Source organism: Lagenorhynchus albirostris, chromosome 17, assembly GCF_949774975.1.
Source record: "Lagenorhynchus albirostris chromosome 17, mLagAlb1.1, whole genome shotgun sequence".
NCBI lineage: Eukaryota > Metazoa > Chordata > Mammalia > Artiodactyla > Delphinidae > Lagenorhynchus > Lagenorhynchus albirostris.
In genome coordinates this window covers 73830284-73854036 of record NC_083111.1, presented here as the reverse complement: position 1 = coordinate 73854036, position 23753 = coordinate 73830284, and the positions used below count along the sequence as shown (strand labels likewise).

General features: G+C 47.8%; 1 protein-coding gene across 1 annotated transcript in view; it reads right to left on the bottom strand.

Annotated features, from left to right (window-relative positions):
• TG (thyroglobulin) overlaps nucleotides 1-23753 on the bottom strand; it is a 241635-nt gene that overhangs the window by 158846 nt on the left and 59036 nt on the right. Inside the window, exons 23-27 of the mRNA XM_060127453.1 lie at nucleotides 18549-18665; nucleotides 17914-18029; nucleotides 14075-14183; nucleotides 8772-8963; nucleotides 3812-3976 (exon numbers count right to left, since the gene is read on the bottom strand). Coding sequence (XP_059983436.1) covers nucleotides 3812-3976; nucleotides 8772-8963; nucleotides 14075-14183; nucleotides 17914-18029; nucleotides 18549-18665 — 699 coding nt within the window. The remainder of the gene's footprint in view (nucleotides 1-3811; nucleotides 3977-8771; nucleotides 8964-14074; nucleotides 14184-17913; nucleotides 18030-18548; nucleotides 18666-23753) is intronic.

Below are 23753 nucleotides of genomic sequence, written 5' to 3'. Positions count from 1 at the left end.
ACGGATGTCCAGACCGGACATCCTACAGAGCGCCTCTGCTGCATGTGCAACTGGGGGACCAGGGACTTGGGGTTCGGAAAACGATACCTTAAACTACAGCCTGTAGAGCACGTTAGCACTGCCTTATGTAATATATTTTAAAAGTGTGCCCCCATTTTACAGATGAAGACCCTGAGGCTCAGGGTGGTTAGGTGCTCTGAACAAGGTCACGGAACTGGGGGATGGGTGGGGAAGCAGGATTCAGCTGCCAACCATTAAATGCCAACCATTGCTCCAGGGTCTCCAGTATCTACTGAGTGCCCGCCTCGCTCCAAGCACTATTCCAAGTGCTTCACATGTTTTCCTCCTATAATCCTCCCAATCTCCCCAGGCGTCAGAAGTCACCATTATCCTCATTTTATAATTGGAAAGACCAAGACACAGAGAGCTCATATAACTAGTAAGCATTCACACTGGGATTTGAATCCTGGGGTCTGATTCCAGAGTCTGTATTTTAAAAACCATCTAACCATTTGCAAAATGGAAGGAAGAGGCTGGCCCTCAACCAACCGTGGGAGGGCTAGAAATCCTCTTTGTTATCCCTATCCCCTTCCCACGTGCTACCAATCCACTCCACAGTGTCTCCTTCAGTTGTTCGGATACCTGGAATCCTCACTGCTCTTTCCCTCCATCAGTATCCCTCCATCAATATCTGCCATTAGGAAAAGGTACTTATCAGCTCTTCACCCTTTAGTAAGAATTTAGATCCCTATGTTTATTTTCTCAAGGGTTAATTGTACTGAAGGCTGACGTCTTACTGTGGGAAGGAAGGATTTGGCCCTATTGTTCCCAATCGGAGGTGGCCTCCAGATCAGTCTGTGTGCAAGTCAACCTTCAATCTGGAACATCATGAATATGCCTCAGGCTGCCTGAAATCCCCATCAGAGGGTTCCCTTCTTAAAGCTCTGCCAGCACCCCAAAATATATACATACACAGAGGGCACTGAAAAAAATAAAGAACTTCAAAAGTCTTCGGTAATCACTCCTCCTCAGGGAGGCCAGACAAGGGCATAGTCTTCACTTCTTGGGCACGTACCAAGCACACACTCTGTGTTAAGCATTTCACTCTGGATTTATTGCCCATGAATGGATCATATGTCTTTCTTCAAATGCTTGTTTCCACACTGGGCTACCTCTCAGAGTAATGGATACCATGTGTTTACTATCCATCATAGAAATAAGCTATTGGATTTTACTTACCCCAAAAGAAACTAAACCTCATGGAATTCCACAAATTCTGCAATATTTTTTCCAGGCTTTGGTAAATAGGCATTCCACAGATACTATGTATATTCTCTATGCCAGGTTTTATGCTCCATGGTGTGAATCCAGAAATTAATAAGACACAGTTCTTATTATATATTATATAGTAAGTCCAGTTCTTAAATATAACAAAAAAATGACAGATTTTTAAATGATACTAAAATCACCTAATAGTAATACTATGTGTCAGAGACCATACTAAGTTCTACACGTGTATCATCTGTAAGTGCCGATATAGGGAAGCAGTTATGAACGTCACTGTGGAGCCAGAATGCCTGGTTTCAGCCCCCTTCTACGTGCAAGCTCTGAGACCTTAGGAAAGCCCCACTTCTGTGTGCCTCAGTGTCTTCAGCTGTAAAATGGGATAATGATAATAGTACCTCCCTTTTTTAAATTAAACTTTCTTTCCTTTTTGGTTGCACCACGCGGCACGCGGGATTGTAGTTTCCCGACCAGGGATGGAACTCATGCCCCCTGCAGTAGAAGCGCGGAGTCTTCCCCGCTGGACCACCAGGAGAGTCCCAGTAGTACCTCCCTTAAAGCACTGTGCTGAGGATTCACGAGTTAGAACAGGCCAGGACCTTGGAGCAGGACCTGGCTCCTAGTGAGCACCACGGAAGATGTTTCTATCACCATTGCCATTGTTTACCCTCTCCTTTCATCTTCACAACCCAGTGAGAGGGAAACTGTCATTACTCCATTAGCAATCAGGCCTGAAGGTATTTACTGGCTTGCTCAAGGTCACACAGCTGGTGTCCAAAGGTGGGATTCAACACCAGGGGGCAAACTCTAAGCCGGGCCAGGGAGGGAAGCAGCCAGGCAAAGGCTGGGTTTAGATGCACTGCCCACTGCACTGTCTAACAGAGCAATGCATGCAGCATGCACGAAGCTCTGCAGAGGAGGAAGCAATAAGACCTGCAGGGGTAGTCAGGGAGGGCTTTTGGAGGAGGTGACATTGAGCTCTCTGCCATTAGAACCCCAAGGGCTGCAGTACACTGAGAAGCATGGAAACTTCTCCGGGAGAAAGGACATGGTCTCTGCCAGCCCTTAGAGGACCACCTTCCAGGGCATCTCACGGCTCCTTTGACCTCTGCCCAGTCCCCTCCTCTCCTCTATCTGGCTGACACCAGCTCATGCTTTCACCCTTCTCAACTCAGAGGGTGGACTGGAACCATGGGGTCAAGTTCTGAGTTCACAGGCTGGCAGATAAATAGAGCAGAGAGGAGACAAGATGGACCAGGCTGCCGCCAACCGCACACTGGGTCCGGAAGAGGGAAGTGAGCAGCTGGGCCCCGTTTACGCTGAAAACTCAGACTGTCCAGGTCGGAAGGAAACTTCCAGGTCACCTAACTCAGTGCTTCTCAAACTTAGCGGGCATGGCATTATCCAGACAGCCTGTTAGAACAGATTCCTGGGGCCTCCCTGGGGTCCGGGGAGAGGCCTGAGAATCTGTATTTCTCATGATCATCTGGTGATGCTAAGCCTGCTGGTCCCGACCACACTGAGTAGCCCTGGCGTGGTGGTCCCTGGCTCAGGACAGAGCAGTCTCCACTCCTCCCTGGTGGAGGTCTGCTGAGAGGCAGCAGAGGCCGGGGCTGGGGGAGGCAGAGAGAGAGCTGACTGGCCGCCGGGGCCTCGGGTGCTAAGGCCCCTCCCTGTAAAATGAGGAGTGGGGCGGATGATCTCAGGGGGGATCTCTAGATCCAGTGCTTATACGTTTATGGAAAATGTTGGAAGAGCTTCTGAAAGAAAAAAGGGCAAGGAGCAAGCTCAATGGTTATTTCTGTCAGTGGAGCCCCTGTCGGGGGGCCAACAGTTCCTTGGGCCCCTGTATCTAGGATGGGCAGTGCTGTGGTTACCTCCTGGAATTCCTTGACTGACAGAGGGGAAATACACCCAGGGAGATAGCCCTGGGGGACATACCGCATCTTTGGCCCCAGTTCTTCCCCCTACCTTGTAGTCACACATTTTACACTGGACTTTGCAGTTCCTGCCACTAAAGGATGGAGTATGTTTCCCCACTCCTGACTTCCAGTCGGGCCGGGCCAGTGCAGTGAGGCAGTGGTGACAGGGACAGACCCAAGCCTCAACCTTCAACGGCCTGGCTTGTTTCCCTTGTTCTTTCCTGATTCTGCCCATAGGAGAACGTGCTCATCCAGAAGAAGAGGCACATGAAGTAGGGCCAGGCCACCCTGGCCAAGTCCAGACAAGAGTGGTCAACCACCAAGTGACCCCCGAGACACGTGAAAGAGCCCGGTCAAGGTCAGTGCAGCTGCCCTGCTGAGCCAGCCTCCCCCCAGCCAACCTGCGGCCCCAGAGCTGTGTCACGCTTCCCGTGGAGCGCTGCTGAGATGCTCTGGTTGTTTTTTCTGCCCCTCCTGGGTACAGTTTCTTTTCAGAAGGATAAACACCTCAGGGTATGGAGAGGGCTCACAGCAAAGGAGCAGACCTTGCTGGTGAGGACAGCTCATTGTGAAGGAACGCACACGTGCAGAAGGCAGAGGCTTACTCTTGAACTCCTGGCCTCCCAGACGCAGCGTCGCCTGGCGGCTGTCTTGCTCATACGTCACCCCAGGACACGCAGCTTTAGCCTGAGCTTCCGAAGGGTCCCTCCAGTCTCTGACATGGCAAAGCAGGACATCAGGAGAGCTCAGCAACCCACAGATGATGGAACCTACAGAGTCATGAGATGGGAGAGAGGTCAGTGTGATGGGGACCAAGCAGAGCCCCTTTAGAGACATGCGTCTGTGCCCTGAGAGGCTTGTAGGCTGTGGGCGGGCAACAACTCCTCGGGAGTGGACACCGGAACTCAGGAGCCTGGTTTTAATTTGGGCTATCCTTCCCCAATCGTCCTGCAGTTGTCTTACTGGAAAATTCCTGAGAGGAGGGACACTACCTCCTCCTCCATGAGAGCCCTTCTTCATGGGGACAGCAGCAGTGACACCTCTGATACCACCAGGGGTCTTACTGCCAGAATCCTCTGTCTCCATTTTCCATCTTTTTGAGGCTTCAAGGAATGATATGCGCTATGATAAGCGCTTTAAGTATATTAATCTCCTTAATTCTTATTGACATTATTTTCTCCATCTCACGGATGAGGAAACTGAGCTTCATATAAGTTAAGTACATTGCCCGAATTTATTGAGATCTAGAAATTACATACTTTATGTATTATTTGGATACATAACCCTGCTAGGTAGTATAGTTGTTCAGATTCTCCTGGGGGAAAAAAAGAAAAGAAAAGAAAAAGGAAATATACCACCCCGCAGCTCCTATTCCCTTCTTTATCCTAACTTATGTCCAAATCCAGATAAGTTTCAAACTTCTTGCACCAAAATCTCCCCAACGTAGGGGACTCACGGATGCCTGGCTTATGAATCTGACGTGTTGTTCTCTCCTGTCCCGCTTTTAACCTGAGTAGTTAAAACTAATCGTCATCATTATCATCAGCAGCATCTTTGTGGTAAAAAGTTACCTGAGAGACCCACTAACTCGGTGGTTCTCAAACCAGGGTGTTTAGACCGATTATATCAAAATCACAGAGAGAGCTTTGAAAGTGCTTGTTCCTGGGCACCAACTACAGAGGTTCCGACTTGACAGGTCGCAAGGGTGGCATTTGGGAATTAGTCCTGTGAACAGCACCACAGGTGATCCTAGCGCACAGCCGGGTCCCAGAATCCCTGAGCTGGTGAGGCCACTTCACTTCACAGATGGGGCGTTTGAGTGACTGCACAGAACTAGAGGAAGGACCAGAGGGCAGTGAGTGCCTCGCCTGGCCTGGCCGGACCCAGAGCCGGAGCCGAGCACAGGGCAGCACAGAGGGTGCGTAAGCGCCTGCCGAGAGCCCAGAGGAAGCCTGAGCTCTGCGGCTGCCCCTCTCCGAAGCCAAAGGAAGAATCATGGACTTAAACAAGAGGTGGGGCACGTTTTTCCTCCGGCTCTCGGACCTGGGAAGAGAAACGCAGGCAGCTTTCTTCTTTAACTAATGCTCAAGTGTCGATGAGAACTCTGGGTGTCTGAGAGGTGGGCGCCAGCTGGAGATTTGAAATCACTGCTGATCACGTGAGCCGGCTTCAATTACACTCCCGGGAGCCTCAGGCCACACAAGTGCCACTGAACCCCATTTCCAAGTTGCCTCAACTCCTTGTTGTGTTACAAGTAGGCTCATGAAATGTAGGTCCAGAAGCCTCATGAATTTTCACTAATAATTATCAGTGGAAACAAAGCCATTTCAGGGTTGGAGGTTGGAGGGGCTGGAGTCCTGCAGGGGAGAAGGGGGCGGGGACAAGGGGGACTCTACCAGAAATTAAATGCCCTTCCAGACTGCAGTAAAAGCATGTAGCGGGATTCTGTTCCTGGTCATCAGCAGATCCAGCCAAAGCTTCACAAGTTAAAATTCCAGGACTGCCCATCAGACGAGACTGGGAAAAACATCTGCCTGATGTTTGATGTGTGTCTCAAAGAAAAGCTTAACTTGCAGCATTGCGAGGTGGTTGTTCAGATCAACATAATTCACGGATCACGGGTTACACTGGGAGGGAAAGACAGGCAAACTGCTAGCCAGAAATGTCATGGAAAAAAGGATTGTGTGGGCTTTACTGCTCCCCAGAACAAAGTAATTACTCCATAGATGATCCTAAGGAAAATGAAGTCAACCTTTCCAATTTGAAAAATCTTGTGGTCTGGTGAGTAATCGAACATCTGGGGAAATTGTGGTATCCTCAGAAAAGACATTAAGATTAAAGAAGGCAGAAAGCACCCTGGATTTGAATTGCAGTGTTTCTAAATATAGGCACACATCAAGAAGACATATACAGACACACCTCAGAGCAGTCGCAGGTCTGGTTCCAGGCCACCACAATAAAGCACAAGTTGCAAGAAAGTGAGTCACGTGGAATTTTTGGTTTCCCAGTACCTATAAAAGTTATGTTCACACTATACTGTAGTCTACTAAGGGTGCAATAGCATTACGTCTAAAAAAACAAAGCACATACCTTACTTTAAAAGTGCCTTGTCGCTAAAATATGCTAACCAGCATCTGAGCCTTCAGCGAGTCGTAATCTTTTTTACAACAGTAACATCAAAGATCATTGATCATAGATCACCATGACAAATGTAATAATAATGAAAGAGTTTGACAAATTTTGAGAATTACCAAAATGTGACACAGAGACACAAAGCGAGCAAATGCTCCTGGAAAAATGGCGCGATAGACTTGCTCGGTGCAGAGTTGCCACAAACCTTCAATTTGTAAAAAAACGCAGCATCTATGAAGCACGATGAAGTACAATAAAATGAGGTGTGCCTGTGTGCGTGTGTCCGTGTATATGTGTGTGTACAATGTCTATTTTTTTGCTTATCTAAACACTGACATGAATGCGCATCACATAACCACAAAGCATTAAACCTAGAAGGAATTTTAGGATTCAACTTACTTCAATCCACATTCCTGCCTGGGCTCCTTTGACCTCCAACAAAACATTCTCACTGTAGCCTCTGCTGACCACTGCGAGCTGACCTCAGCATTTTTCAGGAATCACCTTGTCTGAACACCCAGCAGCATTCAAAACTGTTGACAACTTCCTTCATCTTTCAACCGTCTCCAGTCTGGTTTCTAAGACCTGCTGCTCTCCTGGGTCTCCTCCTCTCTGTCTTCTATGCAGATTCTCCATCAGTTATGTAGATATTCCCCAGGGATCAGTCCCACTCTCCTCCATCTTCTCACCCAGCACCCCCTTCCTAGGAAATCCATCCGTACCCACACCTCTGCTACTACCTCAACGCTGGCTGTTCACACATTTCCATCTCCCACCCAGACTCCCTCTCTGAGCTCTGCATCTTTGTATCCAAAAGCTCAGTCCACATTTTGTGAATGTCTTAAAGCCACTTCATACTTAGCATATACCCACTCCATATGGACCTTCCCAAATATCCCTTTCCCATCACCAAATCTGACACCCGATATCTTCCATCACTCACCATACAACTGTCCCACCAGGTGACCAAGCTAGACAGCCAACAGTATCTACCTCTGAGTCTGGACGGAATGATGTACAGATGCTGGAATTGATCATAGCCTTGGGTCTGTAGACTGATAAGTCCAGTGTCATAGATCATGTTCTCCAGAATACGCGGTCTCCCCGACTGAGCTCAGCTCCCAGGAATACCCACTCCGACCAGACTCTCTCTCCTCTCTTTCCATCTAAACATTACCCATCCCACAAAGCCTGGATCAAGTCTCTCCTCTTCCAGAGGGCTCTCCCTGACCACCAAGCCCCCTTGACATCTCCCTCCTCTACACTCAAGCCTCCTACGGCCTCAGACACTTGTGTCGCCTTGTGTATCGAGCCTGGTGCACAACGGAGCTCCATACGTGCCTGGATGACAGCACAGATGAGGGAGTGAAGGTTATGGTCCTTCATGGTACCTTCGCCTCCCCGACCACATTCTAAGCTCCTTTTATAGATTCCCAATACCTGGAACATTGGATTTCACAGGTATGGTGATCACTTAAAGTTTATAGCTGACTGGAAGTGAGGGTCATAAAAAGATATATAAGACTACTTCATATATTTTTTAATCTTCAGAATTCTCCATTAGCTGAAGCTGCCAATCATGCAGTTGGTCACAGGGAAGTCCCTCTGTCACTAAATGAATAGCATACCAGGAGCCAAGCTCAAGTCCAGCATTTTGCACCCAGTATCTTTATAACGAATAGTCAAATAGGAATTATCATTATCTCTCTTTCATGGATAAGGGACCTACAACTTAGTTTAAGCAATTTGTTCAAGAAAAGCGAGACAGTTACAGAGTGATGACTAGAACCCAGGTCCGTCTGACCTAAGCCCCTTCTCAACAACCACGAGGCTACGTAGCCAAGGACACGGATTTATTTCTGTAAACAGAAGTCTAGTCCCACTGTTGAGAGACAACTGAAAATTCCAGCCCTATGGGTCACATGACCTGGTATACAGTAGGCACTCAATAAATAATCAATCACTGAATGAACGATCATGGGTGATGGGAATGAACTAACATTTTTCAACCAAATGTGGTGGGTCCAAGCTTCAGAGGTGGCAGTGAGATGCTGTTGAAGATACACCTGGGCTCAAATCTTAGCCCCATCACTCGTGACTGTGTCAGGAGCAGGGTGATTAGGAGCAGCTAGTTGAATTCTCTGAGCCTCAGTTTCTTGGTTTGTGAAAATGGAGCTCGAAATATCTCCTCTGAAGGCAGAACTAAGGAAAAACGTGGTATTCAAACGCAAAGTGGCCAACATAGTATGTGACCTGTTGGAAGGGTCGTGATAGTCCCTAATTTTGTGCATATCACTTTCTAAGTGAGTGTGGCCGCTTCCCCAGGCATTCTCCGTGTTGTGTATCCTGTCTTCTGCAATCCCGCGCCTTCCCCAAACTTTGTAGACCACAGGTCGTGGAAGAGGGAAGCCCCAGCCCTCACTGTCATATTACCTCCTTGGACCTGCGTGAGGATGAAGCCATCGCAACAGGAATCACGGTCACAGGCAAGAAGACAGAAGAGATGGACTTCGGTCAGACTGGCTCCTGACGCTGAGAAGGTGACGGGGCTGTACATTCCGGAGAGCACATTTTGGAAACCAGTCTGTTCAAAGCTTTTCTGACCTGTCATGGTGAATTCTTGGCCTGGGGAAAAGGTAGAAAAAAAATTTTTTTAAGATCTCAAAACAATGCAGAGTTGAGCAGAGCGTGCTGGTCACATGACAGTGGGCCCTCTGACCACACCAGGTACAGGGTGCGGTCCACCGAGATGCTCTCTGTGCCATGAAAATCCTGGGCCTCCCGTGTGTGCAGAGCAATGGAGCCCACCAAAGCCATGGCCCCAAAGCAGCAGACCTAGACAAACACCCACCACACCTTTGAGGGTCTGAAGGGGAGGTGTGGAGGACTGGCATTTATTATGGTTTTTATTATTACCAGCAAATATTTACTGAGCTCTACCTATATACACAGACACCAGGCCACGTGCTTTACCTAGACGGCCTCATTTAATGTTCACTGCCCTTGAGTTCGGTTCGGACCGCTCTGCTGTCACGTGTGTTTCTGTAAGGCAAAGTGGTTTGAACACGTGGTGCACAGGCAGCTCGGCCGCTGCAATGCTGAGGTTGCACTGGCTGATCTGCAGTGTTCCCAGCTTGTCGCTGCCTGTGTCATCCAACTACAGGTGAGTGCAGCACATACACGTGCAGCTGAAGGCAGCAAGCTGCAGAAACACAGGACTCCATGATGCCCGTCAGCCCACGGATTTCCTCTGCCTCAGACCAGCCAGCGGCTCTGTCTTCAGAGTGAGGAGGGCCGTTTTCCCTTCCCTTCGTGCATCTGTGTGCCTCAACCTCTTCAGGCCTTCCCCTCCCCCATCAAGCTACGTTGCCCTTCACACTTACTGTAGCATTTCTTTGTGATGGATTCAATATGTCTCCTTTTAAAGTTTTGCTAGCATTTTAAATCGGATTGTTACTGTTTTTGTCAGTCCTCTGGCTAGAAGTGGCATGGTTTGAGTTTTGCCTGTCCCTAAGTCTCGTTTTCCCATAAAAGCCCAGTTATTTTTAGAGCATCTTTTTGCAAATATGAGGCTTTTTCAGATATATATATTTCACTATAGCCAACATGTCTGTGCTATTATTATACCCATTTTGCACTTGAGGAAAGAACCTTAACGAGTGAACAGTCTGGCCTAGGTTCACACAGCTGCTGGCGGCAGAAAGAACACCACAGCCTGTGCACTTGGCCGCCCTGACCTCCCAGTGGCCTGACAGGTCACCAGGTCTTAACCAACACATGCACCTAAAGGTGGTGGAGACCTTACAGCGTGGGAGCAAGAGTGCAAGCTTCAGAACCAGGCGGACCCGAGTGCGAATCCCCGCAGCACCCCTGGCAAGTGAGTTCTTAGGTCCTCCGAGCCTCAGCTTTCCCTTCTGTAACCGGCGAGGATGGTATACAATCCTCACAGATGCTGAGCGGATGAAACGATAGACTGGACATTAAAAGGCTGAACCATGAGCTTGGCCCTTAGCTGACGCTCAGCAGATACATTACAGGTCTCCAAAAAGCCAGCATCTTCTTCCTCCAAGCCTTCGCTCACGCAGCCCCCCTCTGCCTGACTGTCCTCTAACTGTGCCAGGCCAAGCCCCCGCCCACCCTTCGCCAAAGCCCAGCTTGACTTAAAGGGCCCATCTCCCAGCTTCATACGGTTAGAATTCATCTCCCTCCCTTGATCTCTCTTACATTCTGTCTGTGCCTCTACTGAGGCTGTGTCATCCTTCATGCTGCAGTTGAGCCACTGGAGACAGCTACTGCTGCCCCACCAGCTGTGATTCCCCGGACACAGTCCCCGCTCTCACAGCAGGAGTCACAAGCCACGTGTGGCTACTCGAAGACCAATTTCAGTTCGTCAGAGTTCATGCTGCGGTAGCGACATTCCAAGTGCTCAGCGGCTACCTGTGGCTACTGGCTGTCATTCTGGACAGCAAAGATTTATTGAGCATTTCCATCCCTGCGGAAAGTTCTACTGCACAGTGCTGCCCTGGATGGTAGGGCCGCGTCTCAGCTCACTGGGCATCCCCCCACAGCCTGCACAGAGGACCGCCTGCCCTGAGATCTGGGCACGGTGGGCTCCTTCTCATCCTTAGTTCCGACATTCCCTTCTCTGAAGTTCCTTCCCTGAGCACCCAAAGCAGCTCATGTTCATTTTTCTTTTCCTTTCTAAATTGTCATAAAATATACATAACAAACAATTTACCACTTTAACCGTTTTTAAGTGTATAGTTCAGTGGCGTTAAGAACATTCATGGTATTGTGCACCATCACCCTATCCACCTCCAGAACTTTTCATCCTCCCAACTCAAACTCTGTCCCCATCAAATACTAACTCCCCACTCCCCCCTCCCCCAGCCCTGAGTAACTACTGTTCCACTTTCTTCTCCATGAATTTGGCTCTTCTAGGTAGCCCACGTCCATCTTTACCCTAAAGTCCTGTTTCATTTTCATCAAAGCACTTAGCACCCTCTTGAAGTGCTTTTATTGCTGGACCAATTCCTCCATCAATCAGGGATGCTGTCTGTTTCGATCACAGTGGCATCCACAGCACCTGCGAAGTGTGTATCCTTCCACAGGCACTCAGTAAACATGTATGGGGCGTGCGGTGCTGGGCTCACCCACACGGTGGTGGAGTCCTAGACAACGGAGCAGGTCTGGGAGATGTTCCCTCGCTGGGGGAGGTCGGGCCTACAGTCCTTGGTCCACCCAGATGCAGTGGGACAAGATGCTTCCTGTTTCTAGGCTTCACCTGTGACATGAGGGCTAGATAATCTCCAAGGAACCTTCAGGCCCTGACTTCCTTTGATACTGAAAAATCACATGGCTCCTCCTCCACAGTCAAGGCCACGGACCTTAAGTGGGTATGGACAGAGGACGGCCCTGGAGGATGGACCCAGCTGTCCCATCTTCCAGGTCACTTAAGCGCAGGCATGTGGAGGGACATGCTGACTGCCTACTGGGTGCCATGGACTGTACAGGAGACTTTCAGAAACTGTGTCCTTTTCTGCTCAGCTGTGCCACTTTATTCCCACTTTACAGAAAGTAAAATAAAGAAGTTGTTCCTGATCAAAGATAGAACTAGTACGTTGGGAGCGGGGGAATCTAAAGCCAGATCCAGTTTATATCCCTTCTCTTTTCATTACAACAGAACCCAGCATGGCTGGGTCTGTGCATTTTCTGCTTGAAAATATAAAAGGCAAAACAAAACAAAACCAAAAAAAGGCAAAACAAAACAAAAAAAGGCAAAAAACATTTCTGCCCTTGATTTAGCTTGGCAGCAAAGAAGCTTCACGATTTCCCTTGCAATTTTCCCCCAAAGTATCAACTTTCAGGAGACAAGGAGGAGAAAAAAATAACAAACACTTAAAAAGAAATACAATTGCCTTTTTTAAAAAATATGATAAAAGGCCAAAGTAGGGTTTTAAAGAACATTTTTGAGAGGGGTTACTTATTTTATTTTGGTTTTTCTTTTCAGAAAATAATCTCTGTGCTCTGTCATTTTTCAAAATGGGTAGTAAAAATAATTGGAATAAACACTGGGGCAGAAATTCTAAAACCTGGCCAGAGATCAGAGAAAACCCAGCTCTGCTGGACTCCATTCTCCCAGGGGAGCTCTCATTTCAGACAGGATGGAGGTATTAGGCGAAAGAAGGACCAGAGACAAAAGTACACAGACGCTTGTCCCTGCCGTGGGCTGAGCCTGCTACCGAGGTCGGCCGAGGCCCTGGGCCTGGTCCAAGGCATCCTCTCCATCGCCAGCTGCTCGCAGCGCAATTCTGAAGCTGCTGGGAGCAGGCTGCCTGCCCGGAGCTTCAGACCTAAGGAAGTGACATGCCTGCCACCTTCATTCCAATGCCGCCCCCCGCCCCAGTCCTCGCTCAGGTCCCCTGGCCTATCTTCCAGTCCACAGCCATTGCCTCGGGTCATCAGGAAACTGTTAGCAAGAGTGACAAGGATCGTAGAAGCCCTCCTCTGGCTCTTTACCACACACCACACACTGTTTAAAAGCATTGCATCATTCTGAAAGCATCCTCATTCCCACCCCCCAACAACCTCAGTTCACCTGCGACTCCTATTTGACTAATGGAATCACAGCAGCCTACAATGTCAAGGAACTTGTCCACCGTCACACACAGCTCGTGGTGGCAGAGCTGGGGTCAACCCGCCAGGTGGGCTCCAGCCCCCTCACCCTTAACCGCAGGAAGCGAGGCCGGGAGAGCGGTGACTAGAAAGGGCATCATAGCTCACGGGGAGAGTGTAGTCGTGGGCCAGGGCTCAGGACCCTGCACTGCTGTCCCCTCTCTTGGCCCTGATGGACAGGGCAGAGTCGTGCAGGCTGTAGGATTCTTGGGAAAGACCCACTGCTTCGTTACAGCGACCAAAAGTATCTCCCTGACCCCCTCTGTGAGGCCGTGTAAGGGAATCAGACGCACTTAGATTCAAACCCAGATCCCCAATTTACTAGCAATATGACCTTGTGCAACACTCTTAATCTCTCTGAGCCTCAGTTTTCTCATCTATAAAACAGGGATTATGATCCCATTTTCACCTTCCTTCAAGAATCTCTGTGAGGGTGGAATGAAAGGTGTCTGGGGAAGTGAGCTGTAAATTAGGAAACACGAGACGGCTTCGCTACTCAAAGTGCAGTCCAGGGACCAGCTGCTTTGGCGTCCCTGAGAGGTTATTTGATAGGCAAAATCTTGGCCTTACCCTGACTTACTGACTCGGCATCTGCAGTGTTACCAGCCCCCAGGTAACGTGCATACACACTGCAGCCGGGGAGGTCCTGAGTGCAGGGCAGGGAGAGACAAGAGCTTGGAGGTCTGGCTGCTTATGAGAAGGTCTGACAGCTTCCGGGGAGGGTGGACAGGAAAGGGAGAGGGGAGTGAAGCTCCGTGAGATGGAGGGCCAGGATGGGCAGCTGCAGGGAGCCCAGGGCCTATGGCCCTGCTGGGGACACCCCCGTATCACAGGCAGCCACATGAGCTTGCACAGGGCACACGGTGTGGACTCAGCTGGCCTCTGCCCGCAGCCCTCGTGTCTGCTCTGCAACTGAATCGCTCACCTGCAGGATGGGCCTCCCTGTCCCTTGCGCTGGGGGCAGCGTGGCTCCTCTCTAAACGTGTCCTGCGGGAAAGCAGCCCCAGACACTGAACAGGCTAAGCCACTGGGGCCCCGAGCTACCCAGCTCATCAACCTACCCTTTTTCAGATACACAGCTGGAGAGTCTCCACCCCTGCTCCTCGCTTTCACCCGGCACATCAGACTTCCAAAGCTGGTGGCCTCCGAGGTCCCCAGTGCATCTTCCTCCTAAACGTGGAAAGAGGCTGAATTATCGTCTGGTGACACTTAACAGTTAAATTCAACAAACATTTATTAAACTCTAACCAAAGCTAGGCACGGGGCTTACAAAGATAAATAGAAGATTCCTGCTCCTTAGTTTCTCCCCATCTATTGAAGCACACAGACATGTAAGCAGTAAATTCCAGCCCAGAGTGTTAGCTGCAAAGACATGTGTAATAAAAGAGGAGATAATTACCCCTGAAGAAGGAGTGGTTAACTCTGTTGAGAAAGGGGAGCTAGAAAATTTTCCCAGAAAAAGTGAATCTGGGTGGGGTTCTGACGTGTAAATAAGAGTTTGTCAGGTGGAAACAAGAGAAGGGGGATTGTAAGCAGAAGAAACGGCAGAGATGGAGACCTAGGATCCCGTGGGTGTTTTCATTAACTAGGTCTAGTTGTTCTCAGGGACTGTCAGTTATGAGAGGGGTGTGATGGGAGGAGAGAGGGAGAGAGGGGCAGAGAGAGAGAGAGAGAGAGAGAGAGAGGCAGGGTCCAGCCCAGGGAAGACCTTGTTTGGCACACAGCTTGTACACAGGGAGGATCAGGGGAAGGTTCTTTAGCCTGGAAATGGGGAGGTCAGGCTTCTAAAGGTCTTGCTGTTTTCCAGTGCCTCTGACCCCTAGGTCCAGAGCTCTTGCTGGGTGGGCGTGGTAGGCTAAATCTGTATCAATTTCTGTCTTGTTTCTAGTATTTTGCCCCCTCCCTGCCCCCACCCCCTGCAAAGTTGCCCAACTTTGAGTTTCCCAGTTCAATTTTGGGAATTTGGGGAGGGCAGAGGCTAAAACAAAGGCTATTTGAAGGCAACAGCTCTCCTTGCTTTTTGAAAAAAACCCAAACTCACTGAACGGATGATGGTCTGAAGAGGGAAGAAGGGCCTTTGAGGAGGCGGGATTCCTGCAGACTGACAAGGACCTGAGTCTTGGGTCCCAGATTACAGGAGCCCTGGCCCCGTCTGCAGTCAGGCTCTGCTGGGTGGCAGCGGGCACTGAGGGAGGGGGCGGAGGGAACCCAAAGCACGGGGCCCCTGCCTCAGCAAGAGTCCCTTCCCCACCCCGAGCCTGGCCCAGACCCAGCGGTGCCAAGGGGCCTGAAGTCGGCTCCTGGGACCGTGGCCTCGGCTCTGGGCTGAGTGGACCGATCCCTCACGGTCAAAGGCACTGCAGGGCCCCGGCCTCGGAGAGGAGCCTTACTAATGGTTGAGATGGAATCCCCGTCGACCTGATGTGTGGATAAGACACTAACAACCATGGTGACGACTAGGACAAAGGTCATTGAGCATTTCCTCTGCAGCAGAAACTGTCCTGTGAGTTTTCCCATGTATGACTTCACAACAGTCCTGTGACGCAGGTGCCGTTATTACCCCATATTTATGGGGGCTCTGAGGAACCAAGGTGCAAAAGAGCAACAAGCAAGTAGTGGGACTGGGACTTGAACCCAGGCAACCTGGCTCCAGAGTCACCTTCTAACTACTCTCCCTGTAAGACAGTATCTCTCGTGGGCTGAGGGGTTGAAGTTAGAGTTAGTTCTTCTTTTGTCTTTTTTAATAAAATGAAACATTGTATATCTTGTAGACTAAAATCCACACTTACTGAGCAAGCACCTGTCAGCAGAGGATCAGATGATCAATAATCTAAGATATTTACTCACAGAAATGCCAGGTGCTTAGTAAGCGCTCAACAAATGTCAGCTCTTTCTGTTATTTTTAATTCTATAAGCTGGTTCTGATCCCTTAGGGAAACACAAGTAGCAGACGTTCTTTAGATCAGGGATTCCCAAGGACGTGACAGTTGCCTAGGGAACCACTGTCACTGACAGCTGTGACCCTCAGACCACAAAGGACCTGACAGAAGTCTGGACAGAGGTGTCCCATTATTAGCAGAATCACTCACCATGGACCAGCCAAGATGCGGGAGCACCACCTGGACCCTGATAACAAATAAGCCCAGCCTGTCTGCACTGTCCCAGGGCAGGAGAGGTGACACTGAGAGCACGGCTCAGTATTGACCTTAATGGGTTAAGGTGGTGAGTTCTTGCTGAGTGTCACCAGTCTACTAGCCCATCCTCCCTCCCCCACCCCACCCCCTTTTCCCCCGATATATCTTAAGGCAGGTCTGAATCATGATCGCAAAAACAAACAAAGGCGCCGTCATCCTCCTCAAAATGCTTTAAACTCAAAGAAGTGAACGTGTCCTCAGCAATCTACTATGTGTATGGAGTTAGTCTCTCAGATCCTCACCAGACTCCATCTTACCGATGACGAGACAGGGGTTAAGGAACCTGCACATGGTAAACAGCCCCAAAATGACAGGGTTGAGATTCAATCCAAGACAGCTCCCTACTTTTCTCAAGATCCTACAGCTCCAGGCCCCATCTTGAGTCCTAAAATTCAGGGGTCCACCTTCCATGCGGTTTCTGGGCTGTCACTTATGAATATGCACTTGCACACAAGCACTGGTACCTGGTGCTGATGCAAAACTGCTAACAGGGGACTTCCCTGGTGATACAGTGGTTAAGAATCCACCTGCCAATGCAGGGGACACGGGTTCGAGCCCTGGTCTGGGAAGATCCCACATGCCGAGGAGCAACTAAGCCCATGCGCCACAACTACTGAACCTGCGCTCTAGAGCCCATGAGCCACAACTACTGAGCCCGTGTGCTACAACTACTGAAACCCGTGCGCCTAGAGCCCGTGCTCCACAACAAGAGAAGTCACTGCAATGAGAAGCCCGCACACTGCAACTAAGAGTGGCCCCCACTCGCCACAACTAGAGAAAGCCGACATGCAGCAACGAAGACCCAACGCAGCCAAAAATAAATAAATAAAATAAATAAATGTATTTAAAAAAAAACTGCTAACAAATCTATATGCCCTTAAATGTGAGATAAATGAGGTCCATGCAAAGAATGGATTGGTATGTTGCCATTAAAAAGAACAAGGGTCATTTTTTAGATACAGAAAGATAAATATTATGTAAGAAAATCAAGGTAGAAAAGAATATGTATTGTAAAATATTAGCATGTAAACAAAATGTTTTTATATAATAAACACTTATAAACACATAGAAATGTTCTGGAAGGATCCATAAGGAATGGAGGAGTGAAAATGGAGATTTGCATGTGGCTAAGAGTTAGGAAGTTAGGAGAATTGCTTTTCACTGCATACCTTTCTGTCCTAATTCATGGTAACAATGAAATTGCTGATACCCGACCAGCTTTCACTTACTGAAACAGCAATTTCATGTGGTTCTAACTAATATTTAACTTTCTTTTCCGTTTTAAGCCATAATCATGTTTTACTTCTACAATAGGAAGGAATGCTGGGGTCTGGGGCTCAGAGAGACAGATGGTATTTTGGTCTCTGGACAATGTCCTGGTGTGTCCAGTGGCCCAAGCTACCCAATGAGATAAGCAGGTGGGGGACAGAAGGAGGGGGCTCATCACTGAAATCCTCTTCTGATGGATCTGTCTGGAAATGGTGCTGCTCAGATAAACAGTCCCTAAGTTAACTTCATCCTGAGCCATCACTGGTCCTCTGCAGTTTCAATTTCCCAAAGTCCCATCGTTTTGAAGAAATGGAGGTAACGTGGGATCAGCTACTGACAATCTCATTCCATCACCTGATCAAAGTGGTGTCAATTCAATCAGGGCATGTCTGATGTAGGACAAGAGACAGACCCACCATGCAGCTGCCATGACTCACCCGACCAGAAGTTGTGCAGACGAAGTTGTCACTTGCCCAAGCATAGAGATCGCAGGAGACTTCTGATCCCACCGTGGACACCGTGAGGAAGCTGCAAGTTTCATCTAGTGCACAGTCTGCAAGCACCATGGGACAGTCACCCACCAGTCCCTCAGGAGATGCTGAGGACAGACGGACACATACCCCTACTCCCTGCCCCCCGAAACACACACACACACACACACACACACAGTAACATGGGTTACAATGACTATTCATGGAGGACTGGAGGATTATGAGACAATGCTCGTAAAGATGAATACTCAATAAGTGGTAGTTGTTATTACCCATCCCTGGCCTGACCGCTGAAATAAACAGATACATCTCCTGATCTGGACAAAATGCTCTACAAGGAACGAATGTCCTTCAGTTCTGCTCCCTAACATCTGGCAGAGCCTCGTTCTTGGCAGGTGGTGGATGCACTATAAACTTCTAACTGAAATTATGAGTTGGATGCACATTTTGAGAATCAAGTGATTTACAAAGTATTTTTTATACCGTATATTTGATGATCATTTCAAGGGCTGTACTTGATGTGTCTTGCAAGATCAGCACAGCATATTCGTACAGCACCACCCAGGTGCCCGGCCCCTCACCTGCCAAGCACTGCGTCAGTGAGGACTCAGAACCGGGAACTTCGGACTTGACCAGCACAGCGACATCTGCATCAAAGATCACCTTAGATTCTGGGAGCTTCTCAAATTTCCTCATCACTGAAAGGAAAGCAAATCTATGAGATTTGACTCTGAGGGGTCTGGGGCCGCTGCAGAGAAGCCAAAAAGAGTTTTAGGTCAAGAAATCACTTCCCACTCACAGCCCTTGGTCACACAGGTGTTCCAAAAAGAGAAATTCCCTTTTAAGCGTAGTTCCAGAATGCTGCCTCATGGCTAATACTGAGAGCTGTAACTTGCCATGTCTCCTTTTTCCACCTCATTGTCAGGAAGTAAGAAGAATAATTTAATATTGTATTAGTCCTCACAACTCCCTTTTTCACATTCATATTGATTTTCTATCTAAATTTATATTTCCTTGTCCTTATCTTTTTTTTTTTTTGTGCAGTACGCGGGCCTATCACCGCTGTGGCCTCTCCCATTGCGGAGAACAGCCTCCAGACGCACAGTCTCAGCGGCCATGGCTCACAGGGCCAGCCGCTCCGCGGCATGTGGGATCTTCCCGGACTGGGGCACGAACCCGTGTCCCCTGCATCGGCAGGCGGACTCTCAACCACCGCACCACCAGGGAAGCCCATTGTCCTTATCTTTGAATGCTAATGATATCTCATAATTATTTTATGTATAATTCTATAAATAAAATATTTTATTTATAATGATATCTCATATTTATTTTAAAACAACTTGTCCACTTTCTGGAAAGAAGTAAGTTATTTTTAAAAGACAAATAAAACATGTGCACATGGGTTCACGTAAGTCTGAAAATGTGTCATGAGGCTCAGATATGTTTATGATAGTATTTGTTTAAATATGTTAGCATCTGTTTTCCCAGGTACCATCAACACACCTGGACTCCTATCTGTAGGAATGACACAGTCACATGCTCATGGAACTAGATAAGAGAGGAGAAAGAAATAAAATTTCTCAAGGCTATGAGACTTGGAACTCACTTTTCACCAAGCAAAAAGCACTGCATGTAACTCTCAAGGAATGAGACTTATCTGACAAGCCAAAATGCCCAAGAGTGTCAATATTTTGCAGGTAACTATCAAAAACAAACCCTGAAGTGCATGAGTACTAGTTTTTTGTAGACATGATTATAAACATGTATGTAAGTCCTCATTCTCACACATATCCACTGCTTTATAAAAGAGACCATGTCTGAGTTGGTTTTCATCATGTCAATAAATTCAAAGCCATCCAAAGCAATATATTCTCAGTTTTCATAATAAGTGCAGAAAAAAGTTTATTACCTTTGGAGTGGGAATGGGAGAGGGCAGCATTAATATAATAGAAATGGCATGTATTAAGCCTCTAAAAATCTTGATATAAAAAATTCTAATTTTGAGAGGACCTTCAAGATGGCAGAGGAGTAAGACGTGGAGATCACCTTCCTCCCCACAAATACATCAAAAATACATCTACACGTGGAACAACTCCTACAGAACACCTACTGAACGCTGGCAGAAGACCTCAGACTTCCCAAAAGGCAAGAAACTCCCCACGTACCTGGGGTAGGGCAAAAGAAAAAAGCAAAAACAGAGAAAAAAGAATAGGGATGGGACCTGCCCCTCTGGGAGGGAGCTGTGAAGGAGGAAAGGTTTCCACGCACTAGGAAGCCCCTTCACTGGTAGAGACGGGGGTGAGCAGGGGGGAAGCTTCAGAGCCATGCAGGAGAGCGCAGCCACAGGGGTGCGGAGGGCAAAGCAGAGAGATTCCTGCACAGAGGATCGGTGCCGACTGGCACTCACCAGCCAGAGAGGCTTGTCTGCTCACACTCCAGGGCAGGCGGGGGCTGGGAGCTGAGGCTCGGGCTTCGGAGGTCGGATCCCAGGAAGAGGACTGGGGTTCGCTGCGTGAACACAGCCTGAAGGGGGCTAGTGCACCACAGCTAGCCAAGAGGGAGTCCGGGAAAAACTCTGGACCTGCCTAAGAGGCAAGACACCATTGTTTCTTGGTGTGCGAGGAGAGGGGGTTCAGAGCACGGCCTAAACGAGCTCCAGAGATGGGTGTGAGCCGCGTCTATCAGCACAGACCCCAGAGACGGGCGTGAGCCGCGGCTAACAGCGCGGACCCCAGAGACGGGCGTGAGACGCTAAGGCTGCTGCTGCAGCCACCAAGAAGCCTGTGTGTGGGCAGGTCACTCTCCACACCTCCCCTCCCAGGAGCCTGTGCAGCCCGCCACTGCCAGGGTCCCATGACTCAGGGACAACTTCCCCAGGAGAATGCACGGCGCAACTCAGGCTGCTGCAATGTCACGCTAGCCTCTGCCGCCGCAGGCTCGCCCCGCACTCCGTGCCCCTCCCTCCTCCCGGCCTGAGTGAGCCAGAGACCCCGAATCAGCGGCTCCTTTAACCCCGTCCTGTCTGAGCGAAGAACAGACGCCCTCCAGCGACCTACATGCAGAGGCGGGGCCAAATCCAAAGCTGAGCCCCTGGGAGTTGTGCTAACAAAGAAGAGAAAGGGAAATCTCTCCCAGCAGCCTCAGAAGCAGCGGATTAAATCTCAACAGTCAACTCCATGTACCCTGCATCTGTGGAATACCTGAATAGACAATGAATCAGCCCAAAATTGAGGCGGTGGACTTTGAGAACAACTGTAGACTTGGGGTTTGCTGTATGCAACTGATTAGTTTCTGATTTTTATGTTTATCTCAGTATAGTTCTTAGTGCTTGTTATCATTGTGGATTTGTTTCTTGGTTTCCTTGCTCTCTTTTTTATTACTTTTTAAATTTTTTATTATATATATATATTTTTTTATTTCAATAACTTTATTTTATTTTATTTTTCTGTCTTTTTTTCTCCCTTTTTTTCTGAGCCGTGTGGCTGACAGGGTCTTGGTGTTCCGGCTGGGTGTCAGTCCTGAGCCTCTGAGGTGGGAGAGCCAAGTTCAGGACATTGCTCCACCAGAAACCTCCTGGCCCCACGTAATATCAGTCAGCGAGAGCTCTCCCAGAGATCTCCATCTCAAAGCTAAGACCCAGCTCCACTCAACGACCAGCAAGCTCCACTGCTGGACATCCCATGCCAAACAGCTAGCAATATAGGAACACAACCCCACCCATTAGCAGAGAGGTTGCCTAAAATCATAATAAGTTCAAAGACACCCCAAAACACACCACCGGGGGCAGTCCTGCCCACCAGAAAGACAAGATCCAGCCTCATCCACCAGAACACAGGCACCAGTCCCCTCCACCAGGAAGCCCACACAATCCACTGAACCAACCTCACCCCCTGGGGGACAGACACCAAAAACAACGGGAACTATGAACCTGCAGCCTGCGAAAAGAAGACCCCAAACACAGTAAGTTTAGCAAAATGAGAAGACAGAGAAATACACGGCAGATGAGGGAGCAAGGTAAAAACCCACCAGACCAAACAAATGAAGAGGAAATAGGCAGTCTACCTGAAAAACAATTCAGAGTAATGATAGTAAACATGATGCAAAATTTTGGAAATAGAATGGAGAAAATACAAGAAATGTTTAACAAGGACCTAGAAGTATAGAGCAAACAATGATGAAAAAAACAATAAATGAAATTGAAAATTCTCTAGAAGGAATCAATAGCAGGATAACTGAGGCAGAAGAACGGATAAGTGACCTGGAAGATAAAATGGTGGAAATAACTACTGCAGAGCAGAATAAAGAAAAAAGAATGAAAAGAATTGAGGACAGCCTCAGAGACCCCTGGGACAACATTAAACACACAAACATTCAAATTATAGGGGTCCCAGAAGAAGAAGAGAAAAAGAAAGGGACTGAGAAATATTTGAAGAGATTATAGTTGAAAACTTCCTTAATATGGGAAAGGAAATAGTCAATCAAGTCGAGGAAGCACACAAAGTCCCATACAGGATAAATCCAAGGAGAAAAACGCCAAGACACATATTAATCAACCTATCAAAAAATAAATACAAAGAAAAAATATTAAAAGCAGCAAGGGAAAAACAACAAATAACATACAAGGGAATCCCCATAAGGTTAACAGCTGATCTTTCAGCAGAAACTCTGCAAGTCAGAAGGGAGTGGCAGGACATATTTAAACTGATGAAAGGGAAAAACGTACAACCAAGATTACTCTACCCAGTAAGGATCTCATTCAGATTCGATAGACAAATTAAAACATTTACAGACAAGCAAAAGCTAAGAAAATTCAGCACCACCATGCCAGCTTTACAACAAATGCGAAAGGAACTTCTCTAGGCAGGAAACACAAGAGAAGGAAAAGATGTACAAAAACAAACCCAAAACAATTAAGAAAATGGTAATAGGAATATACATATCGATAATTACCTTATATGTAAATGGATAAAATGCTCCAACCAAAAGCCATAGACTGTCTGAATGGATACAAAAACAAGACCCATATATATGCTGTCTACAAGAGACCCACTTCAGACCTAGGGATGCATATGGACTAAAAGTGAGGAGATGGAAAAAGATATTCCATGGAAATGGAAATCAAAAGAAAGCTGGAGTAGCAATACTCATATCAGATAAAATAGACTTTAAAATAAAGACTGTTACAAGAGACAAAGAAGGACACTACATAATGATCAAGGGATCAATCCAAGAAGAAGATATAACAATTGTAAATATTTATGCACCCAACATAGGAGCACCTCAATACATAAGGCAAATGCTAACAGCCATAAAAGGAAATCGACAGTAACAGAATAATAGTAAAGGACTATAACACCCCACTTTCACCAATGGACAGATCATCCAAAATGAAAATAAATAAGGAAACACAAGCTTTAAATGACACATTAAATAAGATGGATGTAACGGATATTTATAGGACATTCCATCCAAAAACAACAGAATACACTTTCTTCTCAAGTGCTCAGGGAACATTCACCAGGATAGATCATATCTTGGGTCACAAATCAAGCCTTGGTAAATTTAAGAAAATTGAAATCATATCAAGTATCTTTTCCAACCACAACTCTATGAGACTAGACATCAATTACAGGAAGAAAACTGTAAAAAATACAAACACATGGAGGCTAAACAATACACTACTAAATAACCAAGAGATCACTAAAGAAATCAAAGAGGATTTCAAAAAATACCTAGAAACAAATGACAATGAAAACACAACAACCCAAAACCTATGGGATGCAGCA